Source organism: Emydura macquarii, unplaced genomic scaffold (assembly GCF_026122565.2).
Source record: "Emydura macquarii macquarii isolate MOO-44397 ecotype Brisbane River unplaced genomic scaffold, CSIRO-AGI_Emac_v2 contig_1253, whole genome shotgun sequence".
Lineage (NCBI taxonomy): Eukaryota > Metazoa > Chordata > Testudines > Chelidae > Emydura > Emydura macquarii.
In genome coordinates this window covers 46,421,103-46,440,556 of record NW_027131390.1, presented here as the reverse complement: position 1 = coordinate 46,440,556, position 19,454 = coordinate 46,421,103, and the positions used below count along the sequence as shown (strand labels likewise).

At 38.5% G+C, this 19,454-nt stretch overlaps 1 protein-coding gene across 1 annotated transcript in view; it reads right to left on the bottom strand.

Annotated features, from left to right (window-relative positions):
* The window catches only part of RAMP1 (receptor activity modifying protein 1), a 119,226-nt gene extending 106,337 nt beyond the window's left edge, over window positions 1–12,889 (bottom strand). The window contains exon 1 of the mRNA XM_067549805.1: window positions 12,457–12,889. Coding sequence (XP_067405906.1) covers window positions 12,457–12,508 — 52 coding nt within the window. The 5' untranslated portion in view covers window positions 12,509–12,889. The remainder of the gene's footprint in view (window positions 1–12,456) is intronic.
* Between the last annotated feature and the right edge of the window lie 6,565 nt (window positions 12,890–19,454).

Genomic DNA, 19,454 nt, shown 5'->3' with positions numbered 1-19,454 from the left:
TTGCCCAAGATATAAATTAAGGCGCTAAAAGTTGGTCAGGCCATGGGCCAGGTGGCCCACCCCGTTCCATGGCCTATGAATGGCCGCCATTAAAAAGTCAGCATTTGCCAACCAATGCCACATTCTGCAGCTTGTTTCCTATTAAAAGTCCAAGGAAATGCTATGCTCTCTCAGACCATTGCAGAAGGGCTATTGGCTAATGCTGACTTTTTAATGGTGACCGCTGTCTACTGAGGAAAATGAACATACGGGCTACTAAGTTTTAAAAGTATACACTACTTATTGTTATGCTTTATTACTTTCTTCCAGTAGCACCCTTTGAGCATTTGGTAGAATGAGTGAAAAAATCAGAATTGATGTGGTATGGGAAATTCTGATATTTAGATATTTGTATTCATCTCGAATTGGGGCAAAGTCAAAATATCAAAATTTTTCACAAAAGTTTATAACAATTTTGATTTGGAAGTGTTTCGTTTGGTGTTTTCAATCAAAATGAAATGTTTTGACGTTCCCAGTTGAAACTTTTTTTCAGTTTAACATCAATCTGCATCTACCTGTGATGGAGTGGTGGCTCAGGCCTACATTCTTCCTTATGGGCCAGACTACCTGGCCAGATTACATCTCTTAAGATTTACTGCAGTCAATGAACTCCCATGATGCTCCACGCTGCTCAGTGCATCATGGGAGATATAGTTCATCCAAATAGCCTGCCCTACAGTTGAGACTTGGAGCAAGAAGCACCTGAACTATAACTGTCACGAGGCTGCACCATAGGTCCATAGAGTTTAATGTCAAGCTTTGACTCAAAACAAAATATTTGGCTCAGTTCAACAAACCAAAAACATTTCATTATGATTTTCTCTTTGGGAAAATCAAAAAATGCCACAGAAAATTTTGATTTTTCAAAAACTACATTTTCTGTTGAAAAAACCATGTTCATGGAAAATTACTCTCCAGCTCAAGTGCTAGGTGCTGTACAAATACTAATGAAGGCACAGTCCCTGCCTCAGAGAGCTTACAACTTTTAACATCATCATCTACACGCATGGGAGATTCAGACAGTATCAGGAAAAGTGCTTAGAAGTGCTGAATGCCCAACTCTCCCACAGGAGTAATTAAATTATTATTATTTATCATTTACGTTGCCAATAGTGCCTAGGAGCCCTAGGCATGGTACAGACGGTCTCTGTTCAAAGGGGTTTCTAATCTAAATTCATGAGCATTACAGGTGTTCAGCAATAGTCAAGATCAGGTCTCCTCATCAAGATTATTCCTGGATAGATAACACATATTCTTTGCCCATCTCAGCACTGAGTCACTGGGTTGATTCTAAGGAAAACACTGCTTTCACTTCTGTTTGCTTAACCATTGCTGAGATGCCTGGGATATGTGCTCTGATACTTATGAATCTTTTAGACCAGGTCAATTTACTGTGGAAGTTGTGTTCTAATCAAGGTCGTTCTTGTTATACATGAAAATACAGTGGGTTTTCAGAGCTCACAGGAGGCTGCTATTCTTCCCATTCTTTGACTGTTCTTTGACTGTTATCCATGAAGCGTGTCTGGTATTGAATCATTTGTGAGACCCTCTGATTAGAGGGGACAATTTAACCAGCTACATTACAGTGTTGGATCTGCCTAACAAATGTTGACTGTAATGTTCCCAATTACAGCTCAGTGAATAATTCAGCCAGAATAAGTTTTTTAGCTAAATTATCCTCTTTTTCCTGCACACAGGATATGTGAGAGAAGATCAATCACAATTTTCTCAAACGTATTTGTTATTATGACAAATATTTTCAATTTTTTTTCTTTTACTCTTAATTATTCACAAACATTCAAAATCTTAGCTATGTTTGCTCACTTGTGACTCACCAACTAAATCCCCCAATATTATTTCTGTTCCTCAGTTAGATAGGTACACACACCCTCTCCCATATAAATACGCGAAGGTGATAATTTCATTTTATTTCCCAGAAACACTTATGCATCCAACTTTGAAACTCACTTTCCATGAATATTTTGCAAACAAAACTGAAACACCCAAATGTTTTGCTAGCAATGAACAAAAATATGGAACACAAACCTAAGTGAAGTGAATTCCTTTACAAATTTGAATCACATTTCACAGGAATATTTTTGGACTATTCATCCATTTTAACAGCCAGTAAAACCTTCCCATTTTATCTCTTCCTGTCTATGGGCTGAGTCAAATACAAGAATCTCTGGAGAGGAGAATTAATACAATTCTAGCTGTAACTAAATTGATATAAATTCTTGTACGACTGTCTATATTAGCTTGATGTATAATTTGTATTTTCCTTTGCAGGGACCAGTGTATTTCAAAATTGAAACCAAATGGATACTTGAATTTTATTGTTATTATATGATACCTTAAGAAAATATTCAGTTATTCCTGGATGGATTTATCTATTTAATATTTTTCTCTGTGTAATAAAGATACAGTGATTGTGTACAATGGCTTTCATTTAACATGGTCTCTTGCCTGATCTATTTCCTTTAATTCTGATATATGACTAAATGTACTAGCTTCAAGGTAGCAGGCTGAAAAACACAGGTATTTGGTATCTCCAGTCCTTGATATCAAGTATAAGGTCATTTGAAACTCTCATATTTAGCTGAAGAATCTAAAATGCAAGACAATGTTGCGGTAGTGGTCATGGACAGCTTTTAACCACCAACTACTGCAATACAAATAAGAAATAATGACAACTGATTCACAAATAATACCAAAAAATCCATCAAATAGAGCTACTGTAAGCTCCATTTCCCCAAACATATTGGATGAATTCTCCTGTAGTGTTTTCAGTATCACAGTTTTTGGTAAAGAGGATACAGTAAATGGCAGATACTGGCGTAAAATATGAATTGGCCTTTCCAAGAACTGAATTTTGTTGAGCATCTCAGCTATCAGGTCTCAGTATGTGTTTCTTGGGATATAACTGATTGGCTGAAGATGATTCTGTGAAACCAAAGAGATGATTTCAGCTAAACCATTTTATTATATGCATCTGTTCCAGCAACCTGACTAGCTCAACGTCCCAAACCAACTGAAAATTGTGCTGCCTCCTGCCTTAGTCTTGCAAATATGGAGCTGATCCTGTGAGGTACTGAGTGCCCTTAGCCCCCATTCAAATGCATATAGAAGTTGACGGGGGGTAAGGTCACACCGCACATTGCAGTATCAGGATTCATATTTGCTCAGTGGACAGGTAATTTTGTGGTTATTTTTTCATATTATTTTGTTTTATAAGCTCAGCTTTGTAGGACTAACAAAAAGAGGAAGGATGGCCCAATGATTATGGTGCTAGCCTGGGACCTGGAGGACCTCGATTCAATTCCCTGCTCCACCACATGCTTCTTATGTGACCATGGGCAAATCTCAATCTGTGCCTTGGTTTCCCATTTGTATACTGGGATAACAACACTTCCCCACTACACTGGAGTGTTATGAGGATAAATACATTAAAGTTTGTGATGTGCTCAGATACTGTAGTAATGGAGACCATATAAGTATCTTAGATGGTTAACAAAAATTATGCCTACTCTGAACTTGATACAACAGCAACAAGACTTGATAAAACAGCAACAAATGACAGGGTATAGGACAGGATGCGCAACCTTGTTTTGAACCATAGATGCTAGAACTTGGGGTGCGGAGGAGAGAGAGGGGGGCATATGCTGCCACACCCCCTGGCTTGAAATGGTTTCCATTATATACAGGGTTTACAATTTGGTTCAATGGCACTCAGCACCACCCATTATAAAAATTGTTCCAGCACCCCTATTTTGAACCTACTTGAACATTAGAGGTTTGAAAGTTTGACTTGACTGTTAATAGGTTCACATTCTGTTAAGGACAGACAGTAGGGAAAAAAAGGAGTAAACAAAAAAAAGGGTATAAAATGAATCAGAAAGCAGAGTAAAAAACAAATATAATTAGATTGCAGAAAGAAATAGAGAGAGGGAGGGGAAATTTGGGATAAAAAGTCAATATTGGGACTATTCTCTCCTTAATATATAGCATAGCTTTTTTTTGTTTGTTTGTTTGTTGACTCACCTTTGATTAAACTACTGGAAAAAAATTATTCTTAAACTTGCACTAGGTTTTGTGAATACAAAACAGCGGTTTGATAGTTTGGTAAAAATTCTAACTCCATTGATTCACCGACCCCTAGATTAAATCAGGCCTGACAATGATCACACCAAATTTCTGTTTGTTGATCCATATGAAATGAACGAGTGATCTCAATCTACTTCCTTATGTCCACATTTTGTTAACAGCCATCACAGTTGGCAGAAAAAAGCCAAGGCTTGAATTTATATAATTGTCATTTCGCACCTAAAAGGAATCTGTTCAGAATGGGATGCTTCTGTTTTAAAGATAAAGAGAGGGCTTCAGTTTCCTTCCCAGTCATTCTGGCACCTTTTGCCAGCACTAAATTCATGTTGTAGAGTTTAAAATGTAAACAAAGAATATGATGCTAAAAATCTAGAATGACTAACACTAGTCACTGAAGTGTAGAACTGACAGATGTTGACTTAGTTTTCAAAACTAAATTAGTCTTACAGAAAGTATCACAAACAAATTTTAGGAAAAACAAATATATGGAAGTCACAACTGTATAACGATAGGCAACGTAGCGGTTTTTATATAAAGACATTGGGAAAGTGTTTTAAACATGTGCAATATCCCCAAATACATAGAGATCTTTAGATGAAAATGTGCATTTAGTGGTCTGATCTGTTAGCAAACATGCAAAAAGACTATACTGAACCAAGGGCTAGTCAAATATCAGGAAACAATACTTGGCAAAAAAAAATTTCACTGGTAATCAGAGAATAATAAACTTGCTGAATTCTATTCAGATGTAAAACTGGTCAAATATCCCATAAAGCATCAGTGGAATAAACAGTTTGATGAATATCCATGAAATCTACTGAATATAGTCACTGATACAGTTCATTCGCTAGTAGAATAGTATCTTCTTTTTTCAAATTAAGAATTAGAGCTGGTAAAAAAAAATTCCACCCCCCCTCACATATTCCATCCTAACCCCAGGGAAAAATGGCTTCTTTAAGAAAGCACATTTTTGCCCAAAATTTCCATGTTACTAAAAACAAATTAGGTTTTTGTCAAAAATGAAAACTTCGAAGCAAAAAAAGAAAGATTAAGTTTTCAGCTTTTTCTTTTCTTAATGAAAACCCAAAAACGTGTCAATATTTTTTTCATTTTTGTCAAAAAAAAATTGGCAGGAATAAAATTTATTTCCCAGCCTATAAAGTCTATTTCCCAGTCTATTAAGACTATTAATCTGTCACAAATGAATATAAACCATTTTCATTAAAGTACATTATATGCCAAGATATAGTTTCAGATCTATAGCCAGTTGCTATGGTAAAAAGAACTTGCTATAGTTTAATAAATCAAAATCTGCATTTTCAAAATTCCCAAATCTTCTCACATATATAATTAGAAAATCTGTAATTGATTTTACTCCAGCTCAAAGTCTGAAAAGTGTCGGTCCCATTCTTAATGGTAATTTACTAGGCTTCTAATTTTATTCCAGGTCATGGTATTTGTATTTTAGTCATCCGCAATCTTCAGGCACTTACACAGAAGAGATTAACATATCAGTATTTAACGGATATTTAGTTCAACAACATTGCAGAGTTAATTGATGTCATTAAATTGCTCAAAGCCCAGCAGATTCCTTCTAGTCGATGTTAAGCAGGCTACCACCCCATCAGTGCACAATCAAATGCAATCACCACTTTATTTAATTGTACAGAACAGGCAACTATTGAAGTAGTATGCAAACTGGAACGGAGGTGTTTTTCTTTTTAAGAACTTGACCCGTTCTACCACTGTTTTTCATTTCACCTGTAGAAAGCCTTTCAGAAACATGGTGGCACAATTTTAACTATGAGGGTAATTAACCAGTCAAACAGTTTACCTAGGTATCTGGTGGATTCTCCATCACTAAGTCTTTAAATCAAGACAGGATCTCTTTCTAAAAGATATGCTACAGCTCAAATGGACATTTTGTCTTCATGAGAAATAACGGTTGAGGTTCTAGGGCTGTGTTTTGTGGGAGGTCAGACTAGATGATTCTAATGATCCCTTCTGGCTTTAGAATCTATGAATCTATGGTATAAAAAAGTTATGGAAAAAAGTGGGAATACAATCATTAGGATGTGAATGTGTGTGTGTGTGTATATATAAACATAAACAAAGAGGCAATGTGAAACAGGTACTTCTATTCTATTCTATATATATATTCCTAAATAGAATAGAATAGAAGTACCTGTTTCACATTGCCTCTTTGTTTATGTTTGTAGATATGATACCCATGTAATAAACTGCATCTATCACATACCTAGAACCACTTCACCTGTGCTCTGCTCACTGTTCCATCTCTACCAGACCTATGTCTAAAATTCCAAATACTTGAGCAGCTTTAAGCAGCTGTCTTATTTTTTTAAGTCAACCTGTCACAATCTGTTTCCTTCTTCCCCACAGATGTAAAATTTCTCCCCCCAAATTACACTGGTCTGAGGACTTGAAAGATTAAGTATCCCAACACCCTGAATTGCAAGACATGGAAGTGTTATACCAATGGAAAGCATTAGATTCCTACTCTTAGTGGTACACATAGAACTTGAAAGGTCTATAGAACTTGGAAGAACCGTGGAAGGTCCAGAGGTAAATGGACTTCAAAGTCATGATATTTATAAGTTCAGATGAGCCATTTTAGGTCACTTTTAAAGGTTTCTAATCTTTTAATTGTGACCTTTTTACAGAATTCATGATGGTGTGCTGTGGGGAGGCTCATCTGCTAGTAAGGCAACCATCCCAAACTCAAACCACTAAAACCTTTATACCATCAAGTATTCTTCTCACACATATTTGTACGTATAAAAGATTTAAAGTAACTGGCTGGTATATACATGCAGTACCAATGGAATGTAGCAGCAATTGGCACAATGTATAATAGTGAGGGAGAGGGGAAATTTTGGCCAATAAAACAAACAAAAACCTTTTTTCTTATTAAAACAACACAAAAAAAAAAACCCAAAAATAAAAAACCTGCCTTTTTAGTATCCATGCAAAAAAAGGGGAAAATTCTATTTTTAAAGTGCGGTTCCATACACTTTAGAAACAGCATTCGATGGGAGTCATTTATTATCACCCAATGATTTGCAAAGCAAATTTGCTTAGTTTAAAAGGAAAAAGGTTTTTTCCCTCCTAACTGCCAGCCGTGCAACCTCCACCTGGAGTCTGAGTTAAATTGAGTTATTTCTGGTTCATCCATCATTGCCAGTAATAAAGATTCTGCAGGTCAAATTTTACCCTTGGTTACATTTCTGCAGCACCATAAACACGCAGAGTTGTGCAGGTGTAACTGAGAGAAGAACTGGGCCTGACTAACCTTTATTACTGGCAACGACACACAATCCATAGAGAACACAGTTCACTTTCTCCTTCCTATGTTAATTCTGAAGGAATTATAATAAAAGCTTATTTTTATCACCACTGTAAACAGCTGCCTCAGAATGCAAACAGGTATCAGATCTGTTGAGTGAGAAAGTGGTTATTTTTAGAGAGCCAGTGTTCTGGTCATTACTGTTTGGTAAGGTCTCATATCTGAAAGATACCTGAGCAATCAGCTGCTTGGTGCTCAAATGTTTCTGGCACGGAAAGAAGGGCTGAGTTGATCCTGCCAGGATTTGAATCTGTGGTGCTGTGTGTAACCTATGTTTACACTGTTGGGAGAGCTTCCCCGTCTGAGGCACTGTATAACCCGCATTCAGTGAGATTCTCTGTCCCTTTCTAGTTGCTGGATCACATAGTTTTACAAGTCAGCTACTGGCTTTCAACTAACAGAGCTGGATCTTTTAGCTCAGGCACTAGGGGCTCATGTGCTTTTGGATCCAGAGTCCTCTATCCCCACAGCCAACAACCCATCCAAAGGGGTCACATTGCATACGTACTAAAGATATTTCAGAACAGATGAATACATTGCTGTACACTAACACACCCTCCACCTAACAGAGCAGAGACAAAGAAGATCATATAAATATACGGGGAACAAAGGAATCTAATATTATTTGCACTGCGAGCGACCACCCCTTTAGGTCAGATGTGTATTGACACATGCTGATATTTATTTACTACATGGATCCACCAGCAATTCCCTCCATGCAGTGGGCACTCGATTTTGGAACTCACTCCACCCTTTGGTCCACCAGAATTCAGGTTTGTTAATTATCCAGGCATGCTGCAAAGCCCATATTTCCCCTCTTTGTTAAGGCCGTGGAGCAAGGTGTGAGCTGGGGTGGTATACTGATGGGCAGTCCTTTGTCTATACTTATGTTGTAACTTTTCATTTCTGGGTTAGGCACCCAAAGCGCTGGATGGGCTCCTACAGATGTATTTTACAAATGTGAGGAAATGAATAAATAAACACTGTCCTGGGGAAAGGGAAAGATAATAAATGAAATTTAGCAATAGACTTCCATAGACTTGGAAGTAGTTTACAAAGGAAGAGAAGTATCATTATCCCCACTCTACAGATGGGGAAACAAAGGCAGAGATGTTAAGTGAGTTTCCCAAGACCACTCTAAGTCACGTGACAGAGCGATGAACTGGGAAGAGAACTCCTGCCCACAGAACTTGCCATTTCAGTGGAGATCACAGTGGTGCACTGTTTACCTGCAGAAGTGACTTGACAATGGTGGATGATGTTCTGTTTACATCCACACAAGTAAAGCATGATTTGGGATCCTAAGAGCCTAAAAATCCCTTTTGAAAATGAAATTCAAGCTCCCAAATCACTTAGGTGTGGCAATGTTGAATGCCACAACCCCTAAATATCTTTTAAAATCTAGGCCTAAGACCTTCTGTAAGATAGAGGCACTCTGAGTTTTTCTACTCATGTCTCCGCACCTCTGTTAGTAATGAGATTTGTGCATGATTCACCTTCTGTACATAGTGAGACGGAAGCTGCGCCCAAGCCCTGCAAGTTAATGTCAAACCTCTCTGTCTCTCTCTCTTGATTTTCACTGTTTCACTATGCAATTGTGCCATTGCCTGCATGATGAAAGCTATATATAATAGGTAGTGCCCTGCAGTCAGAAGGAAAAGAAGAGACTGCTCTTTTAATAGCGTGTGTGGTATGGGTTGAAAGAGCACTACAGGGAGGATATAACAAAGGACAAACAAAGTCTCTAGAACAGGACTCAAACACTCCAATTAACAATCCTCTATCAATGTTTAAGTGGCTAATGTGCTGAAAATACAGATGCTCCTTACACTGACATAATTTCTGTAGTAGTGGAATCATGGGTTTTTTTTTTTTTTAAATCTGGACTAAAATACTAGAGCTGTGATCTTGGCCAAACCCTTAAGGATTCAACAAGAATAAACAGACCTAGATTTGAAAATGTTAATTGCTTATTAATATTATCCATTATTAAAAACACCTGACTAAAAAATGCTATTATTGTACAAAGATGTTGGATAGTTTCTGACAGCACCGCTGTTCAAGAAAAAAGCGAACTCAAAGTAGAACCACCTTTTTGTTTGTTTGTTTGAAGTATAGGTTAAACTTTTATATTTTTTATTCGGAGAGGAGGGAGACTGGTGAAAAGAAAAATATTATGGAACTACTGAAGTTAAACACATAACCAAATAATCTCAGTTTGAGAAGAAATTACACTACGTAGAGCAAGTGCTCCTTTCCAATTCAAACCAGGAAATCAGAGTCATTAGCCAGAACTAAAAGCATGGTAAGCTAAGTGAAGAATGGCATAAAACAAGAACGCCCATAAAATGGACTGGTGCATGTTATCACAAAGCATTTATTTTCATATGATTTTACTTTAGTGTTTCCATTCCACCAATTTAATATAAACATTCTATAGGTATAACCAAGAGATAATATCTGGAAACTGAACAAATTATTACCATGCAGTAAACAACAGCTTCAATATTGGCAGATTTTACACAGTGGACTTAGGGCTTTTTCAACTGGTTGTCTAGCCTGGTGACTTTATGGCCAGGATGATTTTCTCAAAGGGCAATGCTAACTCTAAAATAACAAATGACGTGTGTAGTCCAATTCTATGAGATGAAGTAAAATCAATTAGTGTTTTGGAGGCTCAGCACTTTGTACGATTGGGCCCAACACATGCATAATACTGTCGCTGATGTGACCAATTTATGTTGGTTTTAGCATCTTCTCATAACATTCAATTTAAGATTTTCTAGAATATAAAACAAAGCTGCAGCCAACGCATTATCGACTGCTTTCTTAACATCAGCTTTGATAAAAATTGACAAGCAGATTTCTAGTGTAAAAATAAAGCACCAGAACAACTGTCCTGGGTAAATGAAAATGACTATGTATTTGCAGTAATGTTAGGGTTCACTGTGTATTCACATAGTTTCTGAATATGACAATTTACTATTTAGTCATGTACAATGAAGATTTCTCTAGAATTAAACATGGAGAATGAGTTTTGCCTAACTTGTGCTGTCTTCTATCTCCCTGCGAATAGTCACAAGCTAAAAAGTGGTAAATAGTTAATTACGTTGTACAGATAAGACAGCTCAATACATTATTTACTAGGGTTCTGAGGAGGAAAATAAGAAGGAAGAATTAAGGGCACGAAAAACAGAAATCTACATTTCCTCAAATAATCCTTTGATTTTTGTATTTCAAATAAATATCACAATGATTCTAATATGTTTCATCTTTTAATATTTAAGTAATTTTAAAAAAAGATATTCCTCATTATAAAGAATACCAGATAGATTATTCTTCAAAGCTTTTTGCCACAGACTTTCAGGTACTTAAAGTAAAATAAGAAACAAGTTTCTACCTGTTGCATCTATAATTCTATTAACAGGAACATGGAGAGACATATGATGCCACATGAAAATAATTAAGCAAGAAACAAGAAAGAATTACCAGACAAACTAATTTTAAAGAGACAGACTTAAAATGAAGTATATACTATGGAATCCCAGTTTAGGGGTATAAACATTTATCAAAACAGGCAATTCCAGAAGTGCCCTCTATACGCATATATGTCAGAAATAGGGATATGGGGAAGACAACTATAAAAGAGTCCATTTATAAATATTTGAGAAATTTTTACAGAGGAAAGAACTATAAGCATACCCTGCTTTAGAAAGCACGTAAAAAATTACATCCAAAGCAGACTGATCTGCATTCATTACCAGCTGACATATTAGGATCCAAATTAAACTTTTCGTTTCAATTCCACGTTTATTATATGTTTTCAAAATACAACACAGATATTTTTCGAACTTAGGTCAGACTGCAGTTAAAAGTAAATGACTGTTACTTAGTGAAGTTACAATGCACAATGTAAAATGAAAATGGTACCAAATATTAGTGTTTAGGACAAAAGAAAAATTATTTCAGCATGTGCATAAAAATTCCAAAAGTGTGTCTGAGCTGCAGGGCTTTCCATAGATTCACTAAAGTATTTTTATATCACATTTGCTAAGAGAGAGGTTTTCCTGTGACCTGTTTCAATGCCATGATCCCATACTAAATCAGAATAGAAATGACAGGACAGCCTAGACCATGCTTCATTTAGTGACAATGGAGTAAAGAAACAGGAGATAACCTCATAGTTTTCTGAATTATATCCCTTCAGAAGGTAAAATGAAAAGTTTTTGCAATTACCTAAGACCCACATAAACATTCTGTGAGGACAAATTGTCTAACTGTATATTTAACACTTAGCTATCAGTGCTTCCAATGGACATTACTTGCTAGCTATGACAGTGGGCAGGCATTGGGAATAGGAATAAACGCACTGAATAACCGATTGCTGTTGTAGCCCACATTTCGGTTTACTAGTAAAGTATGTCTCAGCAGTACAACATCAACACGCAAACGGAGCAGAGATCCGCAGAAGCGTTTGCTTGTTTTAGCCTTGAGTAAGCCTGTTGAACTCGTTTTACCGCTTGCACAATCCAGTGAATTAAACAGATTCACATTAAAATCCATCGTGATAACAGCAAGACCTAGCAAAGTCAAGAGAGGATAAAAATCCTGCAGAGCAACCTGATCTCCGGCAGTCTGCAGCTAATGGGGGCTACAAAGTTGTGCATTAATCTCATACACCAAGTTGCAAGGAACAGAAAGCTGGCACCATACAATAAAACACAGAAGGCAGGTAGGAGGTTCAGGGGGACATGAATTAGTTTGCATGTTTCCTGATTATCCTGGATCATATTCCAGAGTGATTAGCTCTCGGTGGTTCTCAGCCTACATTTAGTTCAGTTACAAAGCCAGAGTCAAGCCAGTGTAAACGCCTTTAAAAATAAAGGGACGCTCCATGTAGCCACGGAGCTCACGCCCCACGGAACACACTAACAAGGGATGACACTTACCTAGGATGAACCAGAGGAAACGTCTAGGGATGAAAGCCAGCTCCAGAGCCATGGTTTAAATGACGGCGCCAATCTGACTTCGGATCCGTTTATCCCGCGCCGCGGGACCGGGGTGCCTGCCCCATCCGAGGGAAAGACAGGCCGGGCAGGGTGCGCGGGGAGACCCTGCCCTGCGGGGCAATCAAGAACCAACCACCGCCCCCGCAGGCAGCGCCGTCCCCGGGCGGGACGTGGGAGGCGGAGGGAACTGCCTGGATCCGTTTCAGGGCGAAGGGGGACCGCACGGCGACGCTCTGGTCGGGTCGCCGCTGGCCTCGCCGGTCCCTGCGCGGGTCTGGGCTCCGTTGGCGAGCAGAGCCCGGCTCTGGCGCTCGCCGTGCGCACGGGGGAAGGCTGTGCGGGGCAGCGCGGTCCCCGGGCGGAGGGAGGGCACCGCGGGAGCAAGCAGCGTGCAGGGGAGCCCGGCTGCGAGGCGCGGGCTGCTGGGGAAGAGCGGCCTCTTAACATCGAGGGGCGGATCTAAGTTTAGAACAACCTGGGGGTTAAAAATAGACAGGCAAGACGCTCAACTGCGCCAGCGATCGCCAAGCGAGGCACTAAACCCGCAGCGCGGGGCTTGTCGCAGCCACACCCCGTGGCGCCCCTGCGAGCAGCAGCCCCCGAGACCGGCTGAACAGCGAGAGGGTCAGGCAGCAAAAGGAGAAATGGAGGCGAGGCAGGTGCAGGCACACCGCGGGGACGGGCACCCCAGCCCCGGAGAGGGACGGAGGGCTGCAGTTTACCTAGGGGGAACGTGCTCCTACTTGTCCAAACTCCCTTCGCTCCTTCGGCGACGGTGCAATTTACAGGGTGCTGTATTCTTCGCCAACCTTCAAATGCGGCCAGGGGAACAGGCCCTTTTGAAGATGGGATTTTAACAGCGTCTCAACACCTTTTAGGGCTTCCGCGTTTCCAGATGTAGTATCGACCCTGCCAGAGACTTTCCCTCATTTCACGCAGGGTAGCTTTATAAGAAAACGCCAGAGACCATTCCCCCTTCTTCCATCTACTATTTTAAAGTTCCATCCTATCTTCGCACTTTTTTCATAACGGTATACAAAGTCGTGACACATCTTCCCTATTGTTCCTCGGCAAGTAAATAACTTACCCTGATCGGGCCAAAAACAAGCCTCATGGTGGAAATTGAATTCTTGTACCTAAAACCCTTGGGCCAGCTGCTGGTATCACGATTCTAAGTAGAACCCAACCCTAGCAGCCGCCTTTGACTCAGAGTTCTGCATCAATACTCATGGTTAAATCATGTCCATAAATAATTTAAAATTACATGCCCTTTGCACTCTTGTAAAAGAAAAGAGGCTACCTTAACATGGTCTTTCAGCTTTGAGGAGCTGAAAAAAATGCATAATTCTACACCAGATCCTGTGAAGGATGTGGTATTTAGGAACATATACAAGCTGTAAGTCATTTGCATTTTTGACTTTTGCATTTTTGTGGGGAAAAAAAATCAATAAAAAACGAATCACAAAATGTAGCAGCTGCTAAAGGTTGATCTTGCCTTGGAGTTTTCCTCCCCTTACAACATTTAAAATTAAAATTTAACTTTTATATTCCACTGAAGGAAGAGGGCTTGTGGTAAATGTTTAAACCAAAGACCAACTAATTTTTAACAAAAGGAAAAGGAGCCGATATTGAAAGCACATTTGGTACTTAGGTGCTTTTAATCTTCTCTCTAACTTCAAAGAAATAAAAGCAAGTGACATATTGCATGAAATGTGTAACATTGTCATTAAATTATATTCAGGAATAGTGTCTTTAATATAGGATACTCTCCTTGATTCAACTGAAAAATGTCTAATCTGGCATCCAGTGAAAACTGTAGCTAAGACTGAGGATAGGCGACTGAATATAGGCGCACAAAAAATAGCACATTTAAAGTTTTCCTCATGTAGGAAAGAAGTCAGATGATTGGAAAGAGCTCCACTTTATTTTGGGCAGTGAAATCCTTTGCTCTGCTGCCATCTGTTGTAATATTAAGAGAACTGCTATCTTTGAACCAGTAAATAGGTCACAACACTCAACCCCTACAGCTGGGTCATTTTTGAAGTTTCAGAGTAGTTAGTCCTCCACCTTATACAGTACTCCCCACCACCACCACGAATTGTTGGGGCTTTCAATGACTAATCATGTATCTTTCCATTGAGGTTGGGCTTTGGATCAGATTCTGACCCCCTGGGAAAGGATCCTGAACCTGTATCCCACTACAGGCCAAAGAGCTCTATATCTCAACAGGACAGAACTAATCCATCTTTCCAAAGCCCGGGTGCCCACCCTACAGCCTGCGCCATACATGGCCCACCAGAGCATTTCATTAGGCCCAGGGCTTGCTTCAACAGGCTACTAATGGCTGATTCATTAGCATTTTGCCATCGTGTTTACACAAGCATGTAAATAGACAATACTATACAGAGAAACAACCTAAATACATACAAAAGGAGATGAACTAAAATATAAATCAATACAACAGGCTTTAAATCTTATTAAAACACATGAATGTTTTTGGCCCACCCATAGCTCTGCTTAGGTTTACGTGGCCCTCCTGTGTAATAAGATTGGGCACCACTGCCGTAGGCTGCAGAAGGATGGCAGCCATTAGGAACAGACATCCCAAAAAGAGTGGAAGAAAAAATAAATGTTGCTGGCCAACTGACATGCGAAGGAAGGCAGGCTCCATTCAGGTAGATAAAAAGCCTCTCTGTTAAACCCCTTTCCTTTTTATTAGTGCAACTGCATTTCCTTAAGTCTTTGGGTATGACTTAGTATTATGACTCCTTTAGTACTAAGACTTACCCGAAATACTGAATGGGTGAGAATGAGACCTCTTTCCACAATATTAGCTCTGACCTATTGAAGTTAGTGTACTTTTAGGAGAAAGAACCTATACAAGATGTTAAAATTGATTTATTTATTACCTTGAATCTATTACCTCCTTCAAAGTTAAGTGGCTCCTCTTGCCTAATGTACTTAAGCCCATCCTTATCTGGAAATACAGTTTAAAATAAGGCAATTAGCTTGGACTACTAATGAGCTAACAAGGCTCAATCCAACTGCTGTCTCCCTAGTAATTAAAAGTTATTATTAAAAAGTAGACAAGACTCTGATTTGTCTGGGGGTTAGTCTTGAGCTCAATTCTTTCTTCCAGAATACCACAATTAGTCCTATTGGCTTTTGGTGTAGCTCTACCCTGAGAAGTGAGGGATAAAATGGCACACATCCAGTTTATCCTGTGTGCCTTTTTACCTAATGATTTTAGTATTTAACCATGCATTTTTACTCCTATTAGCCCTGCAGATTCAACACAGCTACATAAGAGCTGGAATATATCCACACAATTATCAACTAAAATCCATTTGCAGGATCAAATCCTGCCCTCATTAGGGTTGCATGGTCCCATGTAACAGTAAGGTCAGCATTTGAAGTTAATGGTATAACAGAAGACAGGATTTGCCGCAGAATTTTTATTAATAGTGTGAGTAAGAAACAATTTTGAGGTATGAATTTCAAATTCAGGCTTGAATTTGCAATACTGGCTGTTACAAATAAAACACCTCAGTACCAGTTGGCTTACTTTCAGTAAGATACACTTTCAACTCAGCAGAGGTTTAAATTGGCAGTGAGGGATATATTTGAGTTTAGAATAGCAAAACAGCATTGAGTCCTTTTTGGGGAAAAAAATAAGCATAGCTTTAATCAAATCTGCATCCCTTCTGTGTGAACTACCATTCTAACATTTTTATAAAACAGACAAGTTTAAACCACTGATTTAAGTTATGCACCTGCAACTCATAATTCTAATTATTATACAATTTTAGACCCCTTTAAGAGCTTTCTATCTTTACTTTATTGGTATCCTCATTAGCCGAGCAATGAGCACTTAATACAACCTGCAGAGCTAATTTATCAAAGCTGAAAAATTCACTGTAAACAGATTTACTAATTAAAATACAATCTGTTCTGGCTTCTGTATGTTCCATATTAAGATATGCATGTAAAGTTAGGCCACACTATGGACATTTCATTTTCAGGAAAGAACTTGGGAGTAGATTTTTACTTAACATTGGCAACTTATTAAACATCCAGTGCACAAGAGCTGTGGCTGCTTAGTAGCTATTTCTATGCCTAAATCTCAGGGGACTTAAGTACCACAGTGGTAGTGCCTTAGTGATACCTGAAATAGAAATAACATTCCAATATTAAAGAAATCCTGTTCCACTGAAATATGATCCTTTTACTTATACTACTTAGACATATGAGCTATGGAACACTTGAGCCAGCTGCTGGAGAAGAACAAAACTGCAGTGAGGTAGTCAATGGACCATTTAAGCTCTATGCATACACAGTACATAGAAAGGAAGTGATTAGAGCATTAGCCTAGGACTTGGGAGATCAAAGTTCAACTCTCTGCATTGCCACAGATGTCCTGTGTGGTCTTGAGAAAATTGCGTCATCTTTCTGTGCCTCAGTTCCTCCATCTGTAAAATGGAGATAAATAGTATTTCCCTACCTCGTGAGTGAGGATAAAAGTATTAAAAATTGTGAGATGTTTTGGGGTCCATATAAAGGACATTAAAATCTACAAACAATTATATGCAGGATTGTTTATTTGTTTTGGGAGATAAAAAATTACATGATCTTTAGAATATATTATTTTGCACCTCACTGCAGTCCATATACTGTCTACGGATCAAATCATCCACCACCACCACATGCACTCCCATTGAAATTCATGAAGTTCCACAGGTGTGAGCACAACATTTTACCCTGTACTATATAGTAAAGCCTAGAATTTAGAAAAATCTTAAGTGACAATCAGCTCATCATCATTAAAAGGCTAGTTTAAAAAACCCCCAAAATAGGCAGTTTTTGTAAGAAACAAAGAATGGATTGTACACCACTGAAACCAATGGAAATTTTTACCACTGACTTCAATGGGAGTTGGAACAGACTCGATGACAAGCCAAGAGTAAAGTTTTAGAACTTTCAGAGACCACCAGATCTACAGTGAAATAATGAGACAAAATAAAATGATTACCACCTTGTAATTGAAAGAAAATAAAAATTGATACTTATATCTTTACATGGTTATACTTGTGAAAACACCTGTGTAACAGCTGCAATTTAGGAATAAAAAACTATTTTTGAATGTTTGAACTCAACAAGGTTGCAGTACAATAATAAAACCAAATGTTCCAAATATGTCTGTAAAACAGTATTTCCAAATTGCACTTGAGTATCAAGAGGCCAGTGAATTATCCAAATCATATCCAATCATCCAAATCTGTATTGGTTTGAAGACAATTCGATGCTGGTGAAAGGTGCCAGATGGAAAACACTCAGCAGTAATAGAAGTCAACAGATAGAACACGGACTCAACAAACTTGAGCACACGCACAAGCAATGTGCTTCAACCATGACCTGGTGAGACCATCTTCATGGGTAAGGGAATACTGTAGTTCTATTTTCATAGCATTTGTAATCATTCACCACCATGGAGAGACTACCAATTGCAGGGAAGGCTTTTTGTTCAATATTGACCTTGGTGGAGTAAAAAATGAAAGCAGGTGAAGAGTTCCATTCCATTATCCAGGCGTGACAAAGCCACTCAGTACTGAGGATATGAAAGCCCATGAGCAAGAATTATTCAAAGGTTAACAGGAAAGGTATACTAATTTTATTATAAAAAAAGGACTGAAAAGAACATTAAGCCCCAAGGTAAAACTTGAAAAGGAAGCTAGCTGCAAAGTATACACATCAAGCTTGATTTTCACCTTCTTTCTGCCTTCATATAATATGGAGCAATCTGGATACTCTTACCTAAAAGGTGTATTTATTTATTGTTTTGCCTGTTCTGAGTTCTCTCTGAAACCAGGAGAAGTCAGTCAACTACCTAATAGACACCAGCTCAGATCATATGAGGGGGATTTTGAGATTGCTAGGTATACCCTTACACAATTTCCTTTATTTATATCTGGCAGTAGGAATGCAGCACTCCAGGAGTGAGAAATTACCAAATATTAGTCTGTTGGTTTGTTTGTTCTAGTTTTTTTTTTTTTTTTTTTTTTGTGGGTGGTTAGTGCTGGTGGCTTATTTCTTCCTGATCGTGGAAGCTAAGGTAAACAATTGTTTCCACTGGTTAACAATATACACTACACAAACAAACAAAAAAAATAACTCCCAACAAACCCACACTCCTATTGGAAAGAACCTAGAATAGAAAGGTGGAGGACGTAAAGAGTTACAACAACTGATTTTGGGAATCTGTGTTTATATATTTGGGCTTTATACACACAGTTCAGTACATAGACATTTGGAACACAAGTTAGGAGAAGACATTACCCTAGTTCTATTGAAACCAGTCTACTCAAATTCTTTTGTCCAATTTTGGACACTATGTAAATAAATATGAGCTGCTAGGAGGCTACATTTCTTTTTTAAATGCTCTGAATATTCTTTTTTCTTTGGTTATCATTTACTATATAATTTCATCTTCCTTGAAATGGGAACTACAAAAACATTTTGACCAAGCTTTCAATCCATCAAAACATCGCTGTAGTTTCAGTGAGTACATTTTTGTCCTCTGCTAAAATGCCTTTTGTGACTAATGTGATACAGCACTTCAGGTGAAACTGGCCAGAAAATGGAAATATCTTCTCGTGCAAAAATAGTTTTTGAAAAAAATTGAAAATGTCAAAGCAAAATTTTTCACAGAAAGGGTTTCAATAAAAATTCTGTTTCAGTAGAAACAAAGTGGAATTTTTAAGCTTCCTGCTGGAAATGCTCTTGTCAATCTTACTTCCAGCTCACTACCACACAGGCAGAAGGCCATGGTCTTTCAAGCTTTCTCCCCAGGTCCTCATATGGTGAGGTAGAGAGCCTCCGTGCTCAGCCTCCCCACCGTTCCCTAGCTCCAGGAACTGCTCAGCCTCCTCCCCAACACACCA